Source organism: Hyperoodon ampullatus (genome assembly GCF_949752795.1).
Source record: "Hyperoodon ampullatus genome assembly, chromosome: 7".
Taxonomy (NCBI): domain Eukaryota; kingdom Metazoa; phylum Chordata; class Mammalia; order Artiodactyla; family Ziphiidae; genus Hyperoodon; species Hyperoodon ampullatus.
The window spans coordinates 15,757,262-15,775,581 of NC_136920.1; the positions used below are offsets into that span (position 1 = coordinate 15,757,262).

At 38.7% G+C, this 18,320-nt stretch overlaps 1 protein-coding gene across 3 annotated transcripts in view; it reads left to right on the plus strand.

Annotated features, from left to right (window-relative positions):
- Window positions 1–18,320, plus strand: part of FNBP4 (formin binding protein 4) — a gene marked incomplete at both ends in the record, with an annotated part of 38,735 nt that overhangs the window by 14,031 nt on the left and 6,384 nt on the right. For 2 of the 3 annotated variants that reach the window (XM_079708079.1, XM_079708080.1), the window contains 7 exons: window positions 928–1,052; window positions 1,945–2,049; window positions 3,013–3,146; window positions 4,137–4,324; window positions 9,485–9,798; window positions 10,348–10,501; window positions 11,216–11,550. In XM_079708079.1, coding sequence (XP_079564205.1) covers window positions 928–1,052; window positions 1,945–2,049; window positions 3,013–3,146; window positions 4,137–4,324; window positions 9,485–9,798; window positions 10,348–10,501; window positions 11,216–11,550 — 1,355 coding nt within the window. The remainder of the gene's footprint in view (window positions 1–927; window positions 1,053–1,944; window positions 2,050–3,012; window positions 3,147–4,136; window positions 4,325–9,484; window positions 9,799–10,347; window positions 10,502–11,215; window positions 11,551–18,320) is intronic. The other variant, XM_079708078.1, reaches the window with a different exon arrangement.

Below are 18,320 nucleotides of genomic sequence, written 5' to 3' on the forward strand. Positions count from 1 at the left end.
CCCTGAAAGCCTTTTTATCAAAACCCATTTGGTAAAGAACCCTTAGATATTCCAGGTTCTAGCTTTTGTAAATAATTGAAGCCATGGTTTTCTGGAAGAGAAGATTAGAAAAGATTAATAGATGAAGGAGGAAGGGAAAGCAGAAACTTCTTGGTAATGTGGTAAAACAAAGTAAATCACGTATATAGACACATTTTAAGAAAGGTGATTATAGGGGCTTCCCTGGTGGTGCAGTGGTTAAGAATCCGCCTGCCAATGCAGGGGACGCAGGTTCGAGCCCTGCTCCAGGAAGATCCCACATGCCGCGGAACAACTAAGCCCATGCGCCACAACTACTGAGCCTGCGTGCTGCAACTACTGAAGCCCGCATGCCTGGAGCTTGTGCTCCACAAGAGAGGCCACCGCAATGAGAAGCCTGCGCACCACAACGAAGAGTGGCCCCTGCTCGCCACAACTAGAGAAAGCCCGTGCGCAGCAACGAAGACCCAATGCAGCCAAAAATAAATAAATAAGTTTATTTAAAAAAAAAAAAAAAGAAAAAGGTGATTATAAAGGATTAAATTTTTTGGCTCTTTAGAGACAGTAGGTTGATAAGTCATTAGGGCTTCCTTAACATGTAAGGAGAAGACAGGCAAAGGAGAGCACTAATAACTTTCAGATATTTCTGCTACGGGGTGAGAAAATGTATTTGACGCTTTATTAATGTTGGTCCTTTTTTTTTTTTTATTGAAGTATAGTTGATTTACAATGTGCCAATCTGTGCTGTACAGCTAAGTGACTCAGTTATACACATATAGAGATTCTTTTTTTTATATTCTTTTTCATTATGGTTTATCAGAGGATATTGAATATAGTTCCCTGTGCTATAGAGTAGGACCTCATTGTTTATAGTCCTTTTGATTCAATTTCACATATTTTCTTTTTTAGCAATTGGTGCTGAAAATTCAGAAAAAGTAGATGAAAATTCGGACAAAGAGATGGAAGTAGAAGAATCTCCAGAAAAGATTAAAGTACAAACAGCACCTAAAGTAGAAGAAGAACAGGACTTGAAAGTATGTATACTACTTAATGCAACTTGACAAATAAGTATTTTTAAATTGGCGAACCATTTTAAATAGGCCAGCTACTTTCTTTTAGCAAGTAGTAAAAAGTAATCTTTACTATCTCCAAATATAAATCATTTATTTGGTTAGGTGAAAAGGTTATATTTAAGGCTGAAATAAGGAGCTATGAGACCGACTTGATGTAGAGAAATGGTCTAAAAATAAATTCTAAATGCTTAATTACTTACAAGTAAGTCTCCATTGGAAAACAGTAGCTTATCAAATATAGGCTTCTCTAGTTTGGAAGTACTAAAGAGACTAAAGTCACAAATTTAATTCCTGCATGAACTACTTGCCCTTACACAAAGGCATATTTGTTTCCAATTTCATTTCTGTTGCTAATGTCATGAGAAGAATTGAACCAAGTAAGTATGTGGCTCTTAAAGTGTGATCTGTTGGGAAAACCACTTAGCATATTCTTTTGACTTGAAAGAGTTTGTCCACTCACCAGCTAGTGTACAGCTGTGTAAATGGGACTGGGAGAATTAATTTTGTTCAGTGTGGGGCTAGTATAAGCAATTAGTAATGGGTAAATGATGGCTTGGACAATATTGGGGGTTATGTCATTTAGGACCTATTTTCAACTTCCATATCGTATTAGAGTAGATAGTGTGTCAAATTTCTCTTGACCTTGTCTCATTATTTAACACTTTGTTATGTGAATTATTTTACTGTAAATTAGGGTTTCATCTTGTACATAACTAGTTGCAGTATGTGAGAAAGGCTGTTTATAGGCAGACCCTTTTTTCTAGTATCTTTAACGATAAATGAAACATTTTACATAATAAAATTTTGCTGACTCTGTTTTTATTTTTCCTTTTTTTTCTTTCCTGCATTACAGTTTCAGATTGGAGAACTGGCAAATACCCTGACAAGTAAATTTGAATTCTTAGGCATTAATAGGCAGTCCATCTCCAACTTTCATGTGCTGCTTTTACAGACTGAGGTAATTTAGCCATTTTTAGTATAAACAGTCAATGTTTGAATGAAATGCTGTGTGTGTGAGGAATAGCCATTTTTAGTATAAACAGTCAATGTTTGAATGAAAGGCTGTGTGTGTGAGGAATCTGTCTTATTTATGTTTCAATCCTAAATTAAAATTTTTAATCTTGATGTATATTTGAACCACCAGCCCAGGAAATAAAAGTATGTATTAGCCAAAGCAAAACATAATTATGGAAATAAATACTGAGAGTTTGTGTATGATGAAGATACTTAACCCCCTTGAATTGGCATATGTTCTGTTTTTCTAAGAAATTAACATTCTGTTCATAGTGATGATGAGACCACATAATGTTGAAAGTACTTTATACGTGTTAAAGCATTATAGACATTTTTGGCGGGGTGCGGGCGGGAGTGGCACTCAGCTTTTGGGATCTTAGTTCCCCCACCAGGGATCAAACCCGGGCCCACGGCAGTGAAAGCGAGGAGTCCTAACCAGTGGGTCACTGGGGAATTCCCTATAGGTCTATTTAAAAAGAGAAGTTCTGGATCCTATATGTAACCTGTGTACTTTACAATAAATAGGTTAGGATTAGGTAAGGAATTCCTATAGGAAGTTGACTGATTTCCCTGAGAACTAAACCTTTAATTTTGATTAATAACATTACTTAATTGAATGAACTGTCTACCCAAAAAATAAAGTTACTGGGGAACCATCTTAATACAGTCCAAAGGGAAAAACAAAACTACTGCTACTCATTTTCACAGATGTTGGAGATTTGGCAGTACTGGGGTCCATTTTTGAGAACTCTGAAGAGCAAACAAGATTTTTTAGGGTGGGATTTCTTTTCCTGTTTGGTCTAGTCTGCTGCCAGAGTATACATCATGGACCAGAAGACTTAAGTTTCTTTTACCTCTGCCTCCTGACATAATATTAAGTCTTTAACTTACTGCTTTTTTATTTTAGACACGGATTGCAGACTGGCGGGAAGGGGCTCTTAATGGAAACTACCTTAAACGAAAACTTCAGGATGCAGCAGAACAACTAAAACAGTATGAAATAAACGCCACTCCTAAAGGCTGGTCCTGCCACTGGGACAGGTACGCACTCTTCTCCCCTTTTCACCTTTCACCTTTGACATCTCAGACTTGATTTGTGATCACCACCACCTGACGACCTGACAGCCTGTCTGGAGACTGAGAGCAGCTGCATTAGCGGTGCTGGGCAGGCAGAGCACCCCGAGCACTTGCAGAGTTTGGGCCAGCCACACGTTGGAGAAACAAAAAGCAATGTCTAAAGTGTTCCATGTAACGGATTTTTTCCCAAGATTGGACAAAGCTGGTTTTTACTCCAGAGTGTTGTTGCACGGAGTAGGGCGGGCTTGGGGGTTAAGCGCATGCGAGAGCTCTGTGCGCTTTACAGGACCTCTGGAAGCAACTACTCCTGATTAACCTCGGTGAAGTTAAGGAAAGCTTCGTGGCTGAAGATGTGAATGAAGAACAAGATTACTATCTTCTGCCAGCAGGTCAGATGAAAACATTTCTTTTTATATTTGGCTTTTCTTGATTTTTTTTTCGTTATTTGAAATCTTTGCTCTTTTATTTTTCAGCTCCCAGATCCTCTCCCTCTCTTTAGCTTTCACTGTGTTTGGTATCAAGAGTATGAAATGTGAATTCCACGGTTCAAGAGGGGAAGAGTCACCTTTCGCAAACTTCGTTCTCTTCTTTGGAAGGGAAATTAGTGTTCTAGGAGATTGAGTCCCTTTGCTAATGAAACTTGAAACCCTGTTAAGCATTGGCAAAAAAAAAAAAAAAAAAAATAGATGTGAGAGGTGTTTTTCTAAGTCATCTGTTGGAGTGAGAGGGCTCAGGGCTGTATTCACAGAGCTGCTGGCAGTGCAAATAGCTTTGAATTATCCTTGGTTCTCCATCCTCAATTGTCAAAGCTCTTTGTTGCCTTTGTGAATAGCAGTCCATTAAGAAGAGGTTCGTCCCTGTGAGAGCAGACTGCTGTCCTGGGACAGGACCAAATGGAAGTGTCTTTGTAGGAGAATGGGTCTTAAAACATGTGTTTTCTTTCTTGTAATTTAGGGATCATAGACGATATTTCTATGTAAACGAACAGTCGGGCGAGTCTCAGTGGGAGTTCCCAGATGGTGAGGAGGAAGAGGAAGAAAGCCAAGCACAAGAAAGTAGAGAGGAGACTCTTCCTAAACAGACCTTGAAAGACAAAACTGGCACTGACTCAAATTCTACAGACTCTTCCGAGAATTCCACAGGTGGGACAGTTTACCCTGTTTTAATTGGAGAGAAATTATTTTAGAGGGGAAAAAAAGACTTGTATTAACATGTAAAAGAAAATAATTTAAATCATAATCACATAAATTTCTAACTAAAAAATAATGGCTTGCCCTAAGGAAAAGAAAAAAAAGAATGCAGGGCTTATATTGAAGAAAACTAAGGTAGTGACTAGTTGGAAATAAGCATACTATTGATACCAGACTCTGCTAAAAAATAAAATTATGAGCCGGTATATATGGATTTTAAAAGATTGTCCTGTAGCTATTCTGTCATGCCACAGACGAAGCTGTGGATTTCCAATAATAGGAATTCTAATTAATGCTAAGGAACCAGTTATTTAAATTGTCGATATTTATGTGGAGTAATAGATTTGTTCTGCCTTTCTGTAGAGCACTTAGTCTGCTGATTTTGCAACCTCATTTTTACACTTCACTAATCTCGTAGGAAGTATGGTTGTTACAAACCAAAATGATCTGAACAAATGCTGTGAAACTAGGACCATACTTGTTTCAGAGAAGCAAAATAATTGATCAATGCAAATCATCAATATTCTAGTATAAAACAATTAAGATGGCTCAATCCAGTTAAAATACTCTAAGGGAACTTCAGTTTGGTTATATAAATTTTAAAAAGAAAAAAAAAGGCTTTCATGGTTCTTCATTTACTCTGAGAATCTGAAGAGCCATTGCTTGATTTCCTTATTATGGAAGAAGATACATTGTTTTTTTTCCTCGAAGTCCATCTTTCTTGGAATGACAAAAATAAGTGGCTAATGAAGCATAGTCAAGACTGTGATGAACAAACAGCCTTTCAATCTGAAAAACTGGTAGATGTTTGTTTAAATGATAGCATGTGAAGGTAAGAGTTGTGGAATGATTTCTAAAGTCATAAACCTTTGTGAACTATATTCAATATTTTGTAATAACCTATAATGGAAAAAATCTGAAAAGTGTATATATGTATAACTGAATCACTTTGCTGTATGCCTGAAACATCGTAAGTCAACTATACATCAATTTTTTTTAATTAAAAAATAAAGTCAGGGGCTTCCCTGGTGGCGCAGTGGTTGAGAGTCCGCCTGCCGATGCAGGGGACACGGGTTCGTGCCCCGGTCTGGGAGGATCCCACATGCCGCGGAGCGGCTTGGCCCATGAGCCATGGCCATTGAGCCTGCGTGTCCGGAGCCTGTGCTCCGCAACGGGAGAGGCCACAACAGTGAGAGGCCCACATACCGCAAAAAAAAAAAAAAAAAATAAAAAAAAAAATAAAAAAAATAAAGTCACAAACCTTTGAGGATAAAAAGATAGTTTTTTGTAAGATGGGAGTGAAGAGCTGAATTCTTACGTCCTCTGCTTATCAAAAATAATATTTTGTATTCTACTGGCTTACTAATCCCAGTAGAAAAGTTCTGATTGTGTACCAAATAAAAATGGTCATGTACCAATGATTTTGTTAACTTCTTAAATAGCCTAAGAATCATTATCAGGTCACTCAAAATAAGCACCTATGACTGCAGATAATTTTAGAACATAGCAAAAAAGTGGTTTTCTACTTCATATTTCAGAAAAAAATTTTCTTAAGTTACAGGGTGTACCATTTTCATGAAGAGATTTCCTTTACTTTCGCATTCTTTGGGTAGTGAATAGTAGATACATCTAGTAACTTGGTTTTCTTTACTTTTTAATAGTTAGTGAACTGAAGAGGCTTGATGGTGGTTCTGGTTTGGTGATTCCCTTCTTGACCACTGTCTAATGTCCCTCCTTCTATGTTCTAAAGCTGAATATTCTAGAATTGCTAATGCTGAGTGTTGTGTGAACACCTTAGAGTTAAACATTAAGTTACTTTCTCCCTTTGTTAATGACACACAGTTGGTACTGTCTGGTAAAGGAAAAAGCCACTGGTAAACCAGCTTATATTTTTGAGCCTCTTGATTGAGAGCTACTAAAACCACATGGTAAACTTGATCTAAATAAAATCCAAGTCTTGTACTAAGGTCTTTGGAATTGAAGAGCAATACCAATCACTATTTTAAGCCTGTAAAGAAAGTTTATAATGCTTGCTTTTTGTCAGCCCAACAGTGGTTAAAATCATCTTTTAAAGAAGAAAAACTATACACTGAGGAGCAAGGAAGTTTCAAAGTTCTGTTCATTTTTAATCCTTGTTCATTGTTCCATGTTTGTATTTGACATTATATCTCTTAAGATGAGTGATACTTCAAGATACCCAACATGTCTGTTTTGTTGGGCTTTTGTCAGGTTAAGTTAAGCTGCTTTTCCAAAAAGTCTGTGGAATTATTATTTGTATAATAATTTCTTGATATAAACTGATAAACTGGCCTCTTGCCTCAAAATACTAAGCAATAATACTTTTGGGGGGAATATAGGAAAACAGTAAAGGAAGCCTACCTTTATAAGAAAGAAAGCCTGATTTTCTATTTTATAGAAATAAGGATTCATAGAAAAAATATGTTCTTGGAGAATTCAACATTTGTATCCTCACAGTATTCTGTTTTTAAGCTTGATACTTTAAAAAATTTATTAGCACATAATAAAAGCTATGTATATACCATTTTAATCTCTCCTTGGACTTCAGACTTAATGTTCTCTTAAATGGCAAAATACCTCAACTGGGTTAAATTTAGAAATGAAGAGAAGCAGTATGTAATATGACATCCATGGATATTCAAACTAGGATTTCTCGAAATTCTTTGTATTTTTTAAGCTAAAGGAGATAATTATCAGTGTTACGATGCAGCTTTTATGTTTTGAGTAAACTTAGTTTAGGATTCAAATATTAACTCTAAAAGTGCTCCTTGTATGATCTAAATTTATCAAGTCTAGTTTGTTTCCTTTTTACAGAAAGCTCAATTATTTCTGATTAACTTTGTTGAAGGTTGTAAACCACATTATTAATCTTGAACCTACTGTGTTTTCTTGATTTCCTCTGCATAGCAGCTTCTCACCGTCATAAACATACCAGTATTGCATTATGCTTCTAGATGAGAAACCTACCAATATATAAATCTGACAAATTTGTTTACCTACCATATATTATGGTTGGTTTAGTAAAAGGAAGTTTAATAAGTTATTAATCCTCAACGTTTACTTCCTTAGTTCTAATGTAATCTTGATGTACTATTATGTAATCTAGTAGACTGCCTGCCCATACCCAAACTATCTACGAGTTAGTGTAGAAATTCATAAAGGTTAATGAGACACTTGAAGTCTTTCAGCTGGAAAACTGCATTCTTGTTTTCTGGTGAATTTTTTTTCAGTTCCCTTTTCCTTGGTAGTAAGCAGTTTCTCATAATAATTAGAGTAACCGTGTGAATTATGTTCTTAAAGTCTCTTACATAATGTATCATCTACCTGTTCCATAAAAAAGTGAAGCTAGGGGGCTTCCCTGGTGGCGCAGTGGTTGAGAGTCCGCCTGCCGATGCAGGGGACGCGGGTTCGTGCCCCGGTCTGGGAAGATCCCACGTGCCGCGGAGCGGCTGGGCCCGTGAGCCATGGCCGCTGGGCCTGTGCGTCCGGAGCCTGTGCTCCGCAACGGGAGAGGCCACAACAGTGAGAGGCCCACATAACGCAAAAAAAAAAAAAAAAAAAAAGTGAAGCTATTCTAAAAGCCAAATGGTTCATGGCTGCTTTGGTTTTACACTGTTGAGTGCCAGTGTGGTGTATTTTGAGCAAAGTAAGGTAAAAGGCCTTATCCTTGTTCTAGAGCCTTTTATAATAGAGTCGTTATTTAATCTACTGCTTTGACCATGGAATTTGACAGGTGACGACATCTGGATCTCTACTCCATGACAAGTGAAATTTGAGATTTCTAAAGCTCTTAGACTCCTGATATTTCACCAGGACATCTTGTTAAAATAGCACTAGGGGAGTTCCCTGGTGGCCTAGTGGTTAGGATTCTGGGCTTTCACTACTGTGACCCAGGTTCAGTTCCTGGTGGAGGAACTGAGATCCCGCAAGCAAGACGCACGGCTCGGCCAAAAAAATAAAAAATAAAAAAATAACACTAGACTAGGGGTCAGACTTGGCCACTAAGAGCTATATGATCTTGGGCAAGTCATTTCCCTCCTGGGTTTCATTACCTTTAAAACGAGAGGGGTAAACTAGACGATTTCTCATGTCTCTTCTACTCCTAAATTCTATGATTTTAGGGAGAAAATCCCCTTCAGCATTCCTGGGATATATATCTAATAGTCCCAAATATTGTGAAACTTCCCTATTGACGATAAAGAGGGATGGGGAAGGCTGCAAGTAAGTATATCTTCCTATTTTCTCTAATCTTTAAAGCTTTTCCCAGCAGAGAAAGGGCAGTAATTAACTATGACTTTTGCAAATTTTGAGGAAAGCTAACCCTGCAGCTCCTCAGCTGTAATTTCTTAACTTCAGCAGCCATTTCAAATCCTCCATATCTTCCAACACCTCTTCTCTGTGTTATATTTATCATTATCATTTACCTTGAAGATTCGTGCTTCCTGATTTCCCTTTTCTCGTCACAGGAATAAAAAATTACCCTCCCTGATTTGTTGCTGTGATTTAGCAAATGAATAATTCACACAAAGGTGTGAAGGAATGATAGGATTGACAATATCACCTTGCACATGGATTTTTGAAACTTAGTAACCCAAATAAATTGAAATGGGTAGAGTTTGTGTGAGTGTTTGGAATGTGTACTTCTCTGGGTCATCCTTAATTACTTATCTAGCTCACCGAAAGATACAGTACATGGAATCAGTATTGCAGATGCACATCATTCACTCACTTTTTCACTTTTGAAATAAAGAAGACCCCAGAATGTTGCCTTCTAGTTGTGTATCTTTGAAATAAAGAACTTCAGGTTCAGATGTCTGATTTCTCATTGAGTTGATGTGATGTGCTTCATTTACTCAGCCATAAATCTGTACCCAGAAAACAAGACTAGTATAACAGTTGGGGCGAGTGCTAACAGTAAATTCTATAAATTTATCTTTTCATGGAAGTCATTTTTGAACTGAGTTTAATATTTCAGTGACATCAGTGTAGAACAGATGTGTGTGGGACAGATTTTGTCCCTACAATCAGTTGAACATTTCTGTCTTCATGGAGTTTTAGTCTTGCTTTTTCCCTGACTCCTATTTGTTTTCATAGGTTCTCTTTGTAAAGAGTCCTTTTCTGGCCAAGTTTCTTCTTCATCACTCATGCCACTTACTCCATTCTGGACCCTTCTTCAGTCAAATGTTCCTGTGCTTCAACCTCCATTACCTTTGGAAATGCCACCGCCTCCACCTCCACCTCCAGAATCTCCTCCTCCCCCTCCCCCTCCTCCTCCTCCTCCTGCAGAAGATGGTGAGATCCAGGAGGTCGAGATGGAGGATGAAGGGAGTGAGGAGCCTCCTGCTCCAGGAACGGAGGAGGATACTCCATTGAAACCTTCGGCACAAACCACAGTTGTAACTAGCCAGGTGAGAAATGCCATCTGGCATTCTGAAAAGTTTTGGGGGACCGGGGCATGATTGACACGTTTTATTTTATTTTTTTAAATTTATTTATTTATTTTGGGCCGCGTTGGGTCTTCGTTGCTGCATGCGGGCTTTCTCTAGTTGCGGCGAACGGGGGCTACTCTTCGTTGCGGTGCGCGGGCTTCTCATTGCGGTGGCTTCTCTTGTTGCAGAGCACGGGCTCTAGGTGCGTGGGCTCAGTAGTTGTGGCATGTGGTCCCTAGAGCACATGGGCTTCAGTAGTTGCAGCATGCAGGCTTCAGTAGTTGTGGCTTGCAGGCCCAGTAGCTGTGGCTTGCGGGCTCTAGAGTGCAGGCTAAGTAGTTGTGGTTCACAGGCTTACTTGTTCCTCAGCATGTGGGATCTTCCCGGACTGGGGATTGAACCCGTTGTCCCCTGCATTGGCAGGCTGATTCTTAACCACTGCACCACCAAGGAAGTCCCTACTTCTTTTATTTTAGAAGAGGATACTTAACCAGGGGCTACAGCCACTGACTAGAATCTCTGTTTCAGAGTTCAGCTGACTGTACCATCTCTAGTTCTCCTTCCACTAAAGCAATAAAGAGAAAAGCTACAGAAATTAGTACTGCAGCAGTTCAGAGATCAGCTACCATTGGTAGTTCTCCAGTCCTCTACAGCCAACCAGCTGTAGCTACAGGTAAGCATTGTGATTAAAATGTATTTTCATCAGTGCATTATCTTTGTTTCCAGAATTCGATATCATAAATTAATGTTAAAGGCTTTTCATTGCAAAGACTGTTTATGTGCATTTCGTTCAGTTACTGAAAACCACTGTTAACATTGGCATATATCCTTCCAGATTGTTTTCTGAGCATTTACACAACATCAGTGATCTTGATGTTTAAGTACCTTAATGCTAAAATATTCAGAACGCCAGAAAATGTGACTGGGTTTTTTGTTTATTTTGGGGGTTTTTTTGTGTGTTTCTTGGCAGGGGGGTATATTAGAGAATCACTTTGTAGGTGATCTAACTCCCAGTTTCCTTTTCCTCCTCCTTCTTGTTTTTGGCTTTGTCACGATGTCCTTTTTTTTTTTTTTTTTTTAAGATGTTGGGGGTAGGAGTTTGTTTATTTATTTATTTATGCTGTGTTGGGTCTTCGTTTCTGGGTTTTCTCTAGTTGTGGCAAGCGGGGGCCACTCTTCATCATGGTGCGTGGGCCTCTCACTGTCGCAGCCTCTCTTGTTGCGGAGCACAGGCTCCAGATGGAGCGGGCCTAGTTGCTCCGCGGCATGAGGGATCCTCCCAGACCAGGGCTCGAACCCGTGTCCCCTGCATTAGCAGGCAGATTCTCAACCACTGCGCCACCAGTAAGCCCCACAAAGTCCTTTTTATAGTTTTATTTTATGTTTTCTGTTCTAGGTCACCAGGCAACAGGGATTGGACACCAAGCACTATCAGTTAGCCATCCAGCAACAGGAATGGGTCATCAGGCCAGAGGAATGAACCTACAGTCCAATTACTTAGGACTGGCATCAGCTCCTGCAATTATGAGCTATGCTGAGTGTTCCGTCCCAGTGGCAGTGACTGCTCCCACATTGCAACCAGTCCAGGCCCGCAGCGCTGTGCCTGCCACCGCCATTATAGAACCACCGCCGCCGCCGCCGCCTCCTCCTCCTCCTCCCCCCCCGCCACCACCACCACCGGCTCCCAAAATGCCAGCACCTGAGAAGACAAAAAAAGGAAAGAAAGATAAGGTAGAGTAAACCTCTCTTTAAATTTTAGTTTAAAATTTTTGTTTTATTGAGGTGATAGTTAAAGTATAAATTCAGTAGCACTTAGTATATTCACACTGTGGTGTAACCACCACCTCTCTCTGGTTACATAACATTTTCATAACTCCAGAAGAGAACCCTGTACCCATTAAGCAGTCACACCTCATTACCCCCTTCCCCTAGTCTCTGGGAACTACCAGTTAGCTTTCTGTCTCCACCAGTTTACCTACTCTGGAATTGTGCATATGTGAATTTGTGTGTCTGACTTGCTTCACTTAGCACAGTGCTTTGGGGGTTCATCCATGTTGTAGCTTGTATCAGTACTTTTTTCTTTTTATGGCTGTATGATATTCCATTGTGTGTATATACCACAGTTTGTTTATCCACTCATTCATTGATGGACATTTGGATTGTTTTATACTTCTTGGCTATTATGAACAGTATCTATGTAAACATGCATATGAGCACATGCATATTGAGTACTTATTTTCATTTCTTTTGTGTATATATATATTTAAGAGTGGAATTGCTGTATCATATGGTAATTCTGTGTGTAACTTTATGAGGAACCTTTTTTTCCACAGTGACTGAACCATTTTACATTACCATCAGCAACATACAAGGGTACTAATATCTCCAACTGTTCACCAACACTGGTTACATTCCACTTTCTAAAAAAATTATTATGTCAGTCCTGGCAGGTATGAAGTGGTATGTCATTGTGGGCTGTTTTTTTGTTTGTTTTTTTATTTGGCTGTGCCAGGTCTTCATTGAGGCATGCGGGATCTTCATTGCCGCATGCAGGCTCCTTTAGTTGCGGCATGCGGGATCTAGTTCTCTGGGATCGAACCCCATGCCCCCTGCATTGGGAGCACAGTCTTAACCACTGACCACCAGGGAAGTCCCTCATGGTTTTGATTTCTGTTTCTCTAGTGACTTATTATGTTGAGCATCTTTTCATTTGCTTTTTGGCCATTTGTTTATCTTTTTTGGAGAAATGTCTGCTCTCCTTTGACTCTCCAGTATTTTTTATTTGGGTTGTTTGTCTTTTTGTTATTGAATTGTAAGAGTTCCATATATATTCTAAATACAAGTCCATTATAAGATATAATTTGCGAATAGTTTCTCCCATCCTGTGTGTTGTCTTTTCACACTGATAGTGTCCTTTAGTACACTAAGGTTTTTAATTCTGATAAAGCCTAACTTACTTTCATTTTTTTAAATTTACTTATTTATTTTATAATTTATTTTTGGCTGCATTGGGTCTTTGTCGCGCAGGGGCTTTCTCTAGCTGTGGCGAGTGGGGGCTACTCTTCGTTGCGGTGCACAGGCTTCTCATTGTGGTGGCTTCTCTTGTTGCGGAGCACAGGCTCTCGGTGTATGGGCTTCAGTAGTTGTGACTCTCGAGCTCTAGAGTGCAGGCTCAGTAGTTGTGGCACACGGGATTAGTTGCTCCATGGTATGTGGGATCTTCCCGGACCAGGGCTGGAACCCCTGTCCCCTGCATTGGCAAGCGGATTCTTAACCACTGCTCCACTAGGGAAGTCCTGCTTTCATTTTTGTTGTGCTTTTCATCATATCTAAGAATTCATTGCCAAATCCAAGGTCATGAAAATTTACCCCTATGTTTTCTTTTGAGTTTTGTAGTTTTAGCACTCGTTGTTGGTCCATTCAGTTAAAACTTTTTTTCTTTTTACATCTTTATTGGAGTATAATTGCTTTACAATGTTGTGTTAGTTTCTCCTGTTTAACAAAGTGCTATACATATACATATATCCCCATATCCCCTCCCTCTTGCGTCTCCCTCCCACCCTCCTTATCCCGCCCCTCTAGGTGGTTGCAAAGCACCGAGCTAATCTCCCTGTGCTACCCAGCTACTTCCCAGTAGCTAGCTATTTTACATTTGGTAGTGTATATACGTCAGTGCTATTCTCTTATGTCATCCCAGCTTACCCTTCCCCCTCCCCGTGTTCTCAAGTCCATTCTCTACATCTGTGTCTTTATTCCTCTCCTGCCCTTAGGTTCATCAGAACCCTTTTTTTTTTTTAGATTCCATATTACATGTGTTAGCATATGGTATTTGTTTTTCTCTTTCTGATTTACTTCACTCTGTATGACAGACTCTAGGTCCATCCACCTCACTACAAATAACTCAGTTTAGTTTTTTATGGCTGAGTAATATTCCATTGTATATATGTACCACATCTTCTTTATCCATTCATCTGTCGATGGACACGTTGCTTCCATGTCCTGGCTATTGTAAATAGTGCTGCACTGCACATTGTGGTACATGACTCTTTTTGAATTACGGTTTTCTCAGGGTATATGCCCAGTAGTGGGATTGCTGGGTCATATGGTAGTTCTATTTTTAGTTTTTTAAGGAACCTCCATACTGTTCTCCATAGTGGCTGTATCCGTTTACATTCCCAGCAACAGTGGAGGAGGGTTCCCTTTTCTCCACACCCTCTCCAGCATTTATTGTTTGTAGATTTTTTAATGATGGCCATTCTGACCAGTGTGAGGTGATAACCTCATTGTAGTTTTGCTTTGCATTTCTCTAATGATTAGTGATGTTGAGCATCTTTTCATGTCTTTGTTGGCAATCTGTATATCTTCTTTGGAGAAATGTCTATTTAGGTCTTCTGCCCATTTTTGGATTGGGTTGTTTGTTTTTTTGATATTGAGCTGCATGAGCTGCTTTTATATTTCGGAGATTAATCCTCTGTCAGTTGCTTCGTTTGCAAATAATTTCTCCCATTCTGAGGGATGTCTTTTTGTCTTATGGTTTCCTTTGCTGTGCAAACACTTTCAAGTTTCATTAGGTTCCATTTGTTTATTTTTGTTTCCATTTCTCTGCGAGGTGGGTCAGAAAGGATCTTGGCTGTGATTTATGTCATAGAGTGTTCTACCTGTGTTTTCCTTCAAGAGTTTTACAGTGTCTGGCCTTACATTTAGGTCTTTAATCCATTTTGAGTTTATTTTTGTGTATGGTATTGGAAGTGTTCTAATTTCATTCTTTTACATGTAGCTGTCCAGTTTTCCCAGCACCACTTATTGAAGAGCCTGTCTTTTCTCTACTGTATATTCTTGCCTCCTTTGTCAAATATAAGGTGACCATATGTGCATGGCTTTATCCCTAGGCTTTCTATCCTGTTCCATTGATCACTATTTCTGTTTTTGTGCCGGTACCATACTATCTTGGTTACTGTAGCTTTGTAGTATAGTCTGAAGTCAGGGAGCCTGATTCCTCCAACTCTGTTTTTCTTTCTCAAGATTGCTTTGGCTCTTCGGGGTCTTTTGTGTTTCCATACAAATTGTGAAATTTTTTCTTCTAGTTCTGTGAAAAATGCCATTGGTAGTTTGATAGGGATTGTACTGAATCTGTAGATTGCTTTGGGTAGTATAGTCATTTTCACAATGTTGATTCTTCCAATCCAAGAACATGCATGGTATAGCTCTCCATCTGTTTGTATCATCTTTAAGTTGTTTCTTCAGTGTCTCATAGTTTTCTGCATACAGTTTTTTGTCTCCTTTGATAGGTTTATTTCTTGGTGTCTTATTCTTTTCGTTGCAGTGGTAAATGGGAGTGTTTTCTTAATTTCACTTTCAGACTTTTCATCATTAGTGTATAAGAATGCAAGAGACATCTGTGTATTAATTTTATATCCTGCTACTCTACCAAATTCATTGATTACTTCTAGTAGTTTTCTGGTAACATCTTTAGGATTCTCTAGGTATAGTATCGTGTCATCTGCAAACAGGGACAGTATTTTCAGTTAATTTTTGTATGGTGTCAAGTAGAGATCCTATTTCACTCTCTTGAGTGTGATACCCTGTTATCCCAGCACCATTTGTTGAAGAGACCATTCTTTCCCCCATTGAATGGTAGACCTTATCTAAAATCAGTTCACCATAAACATATGGGTTTATTCCATTGTTCTATATGCTAGCACCACATTGTTTTGACTACTATAACTTTGTGGTATGTTTTGAATTTGAGAAGTGTGAGTTCTCTGACTTAGTGCTTCTTTTTCAATATTGGCTCTTCAGGCCGCCTTGTAATTTCATGTGAATTTAAAGGTCAGCTTTTCCATTTCTACATAAAAGGCCAGTGGAATTTTGATAGGGATTGCATTTAACCTGTAGATTGCTTGGGTCTTATTACCTATTTAACAATATTGAATCTTTCAGCCTGTGAGCACAGGATTCCTTTCCATTTATTTAGGTCTTTAATTTCTTTCAGCATTGTTTTATAATTTTCAGTGTACAACTCTTTCATCTCCTTAGCTAAATTTATTCTCAGGTATTTTATTCTTTTGTGTGCTATTTTAAGTGGTATGATTTTACCCTTTTATCCTTATGTAATGTCCTTCTTTATCTCTTTTAACAGTGTTTTACTTAATTTCTGTTTTGTCTTGTAGTAATCCACTTACCCCTTCTTTCTCTTGGTTACAATTTTCATGGAATGTGTTTTTCTGTCCTTTCACTTTAAACTTGTGTATGTCCTTAGATGTAAAATGAATTTCTTATAGACGTGATCAGTTTCAATTGCATTTTGTGTTTTTAATCCATTCTGCCAGTATTGTAACCAAAGAAAGTGGGGGTCCCAGCTGATCACCACTCAGAAGCCAGTAAAGAGGCAAGGTTGGTGGAAAGGGAAGTTTGCTTTATTTTCGATGCTGGCAACCCAGGGTGGGGAGGACCTCCTGTCCAGAGGCCGATTCCCCCCACTTACAGTCAGTGGACAAGAGCTTTCATAGGTGAAAGGAGTGGGCTACAGGCAGAAACAGCACTGTCAGCTCTAACAGTCCATCTTGAAATTGGTCATGCGGTGGCCTGATCAGCATCATCGTGATTGTTTTAAGTACAATTAATCTACAGTTCCAGGGTCAGTTTGTTCCCATTTCCTTGAGACCAGTTCTCGGAATTGTGGCAGCTTATGTCATGGCTACAGTCTGGTCATCATGTAGTTAACTTCTTCCACCTGGTGGGGGTTTCAGTATCTATAAGACAGCTCACAGGATGTGGCTCAGAATATTATCTATAGCCCTTGAGAAGGAACTAAAGGTCCTTAATTATGCTTAATGACTAAACAATTATTACTTGGTCTCATTTGACTGTTTTCCTTTGTTTCTGCATTTTCTCATTTCTCCAATGAAACTTTCTTTTTTTTTTTGGCTGTGCTGCGCGGCATTTGGAATCTTAGTTCCCCAACAGGGGATTGAACCTGCACCCCCTGCAGTGGAAGCATGGAGTCTTAACCACTGGACCGCTAGGGAGGTCCCTAATTAAACTTATTCTTTGGCTGAAGTTTTTTCACAGACAAAAGGTAGGCCAAGGAAATGACAGGAAGGGACCATAGGGTCCTGCTCCATTGCAGTATGTGTTTTTTAGATTATAGAGTTAAATCTGTTTACATTAGTAAATTAATAATTTACTATAGTAATTACTGATAAGGAAGGATTTGGTATTCCTTTTGGTTGTTTTCTCTATGTCTTATTAGCTTTTTTGTCTCTCATTCCTCTCTTACTGCCTTCCTTTATGTTTAGTTGATTTTTTTCAGTGACACATTTTGATTTCTTTTTCATTTCCTTTTGTGTATATTCTATATTTATTTTCTTTGTGGTTATTGTAGGAATTACATATAATATCTATTTTAAATTGATACAGTCATTTGCAGACAAAAACTCCTATACAGACGCACCTCCACTCTGTTATGTTATTGGTGTTACAGATTATATCTTTATATACTGTGTACCCATTAATGTAGACTTACAATTATTTTTTATGCTTTTGTCTTTTAAAATCTGTAGAATAAAAATTATGAACCAGTATCACAATAATACTGGTTTTTATGTTTGTCCTTGTTTTTACCTTTACCAGAGAACTTTATATTTTTGTATGACAAGTTACTATCTAGCATCTTTTCATTTCAGCTTGAAAGACATGCTTTAGCATTTCTCATAAGGCACATCTAGTGGTAATGAATTTTCTCAGCTTTTGTTTATCTAGGAATATCTTAGTTTTTGTTCCTCGTTTTTTTTGTTTGTTTGTTTGTTTGTTTTTTACATTTATTTATTTATTTATATTTTGGGCTGCATTGGGTCTTCGTTGCTGTACGCGGGATTTCTCTAGTTGCAGCGAGTGGGCGTTACTCTTTGTTGCGGTGTGTGGGCTCTAGGCACACGGGCTTCAGTAGTTGTGGCTCGCAGGCTCAGTAGTTGTGGCATATGGGCTTAGTTGCTCCGCAGCACGTGGGATCTTCCCGGTCCAGGGCTCGAACCTGTGTCCCCTGCATTGGCAAGCAGATTCTTAATCACTGTGCCACCAGGGAAGCCCCATTATTTCTTAAATAAGATCTTTGCCCTTTTCTCCTCCTGAGATTCCCATAATGCATATATTGGTCCATTTCATGATGTCATATAAGTCACTTGGACTCTGTTCACTTTGCTTCATTCTTTTCCTTTTTGCTCTTCAGACTCAATAACTTTGAATGACCTATCATCAATTTTGCTGATCTTTTTTTATGCCTGTTGGAGTCTGTTGAAATAGTGAATTTTCAATTCAGTTGATGTATTTTTCAGCTCCAGAATATTTCTTTGGTTCTTTTTAATAATAATAGCTGTCTCTTTGTTGATAGTCTCATTTTGTTCACGTCATTTTCCCGATTTCCTTTCATTCTTTGTGTTTTCCTTTAGTTCTTTGAGCACATTTAAGACAGTTGTTTTAAAGTCTTTGTCTAGTAAATCTGA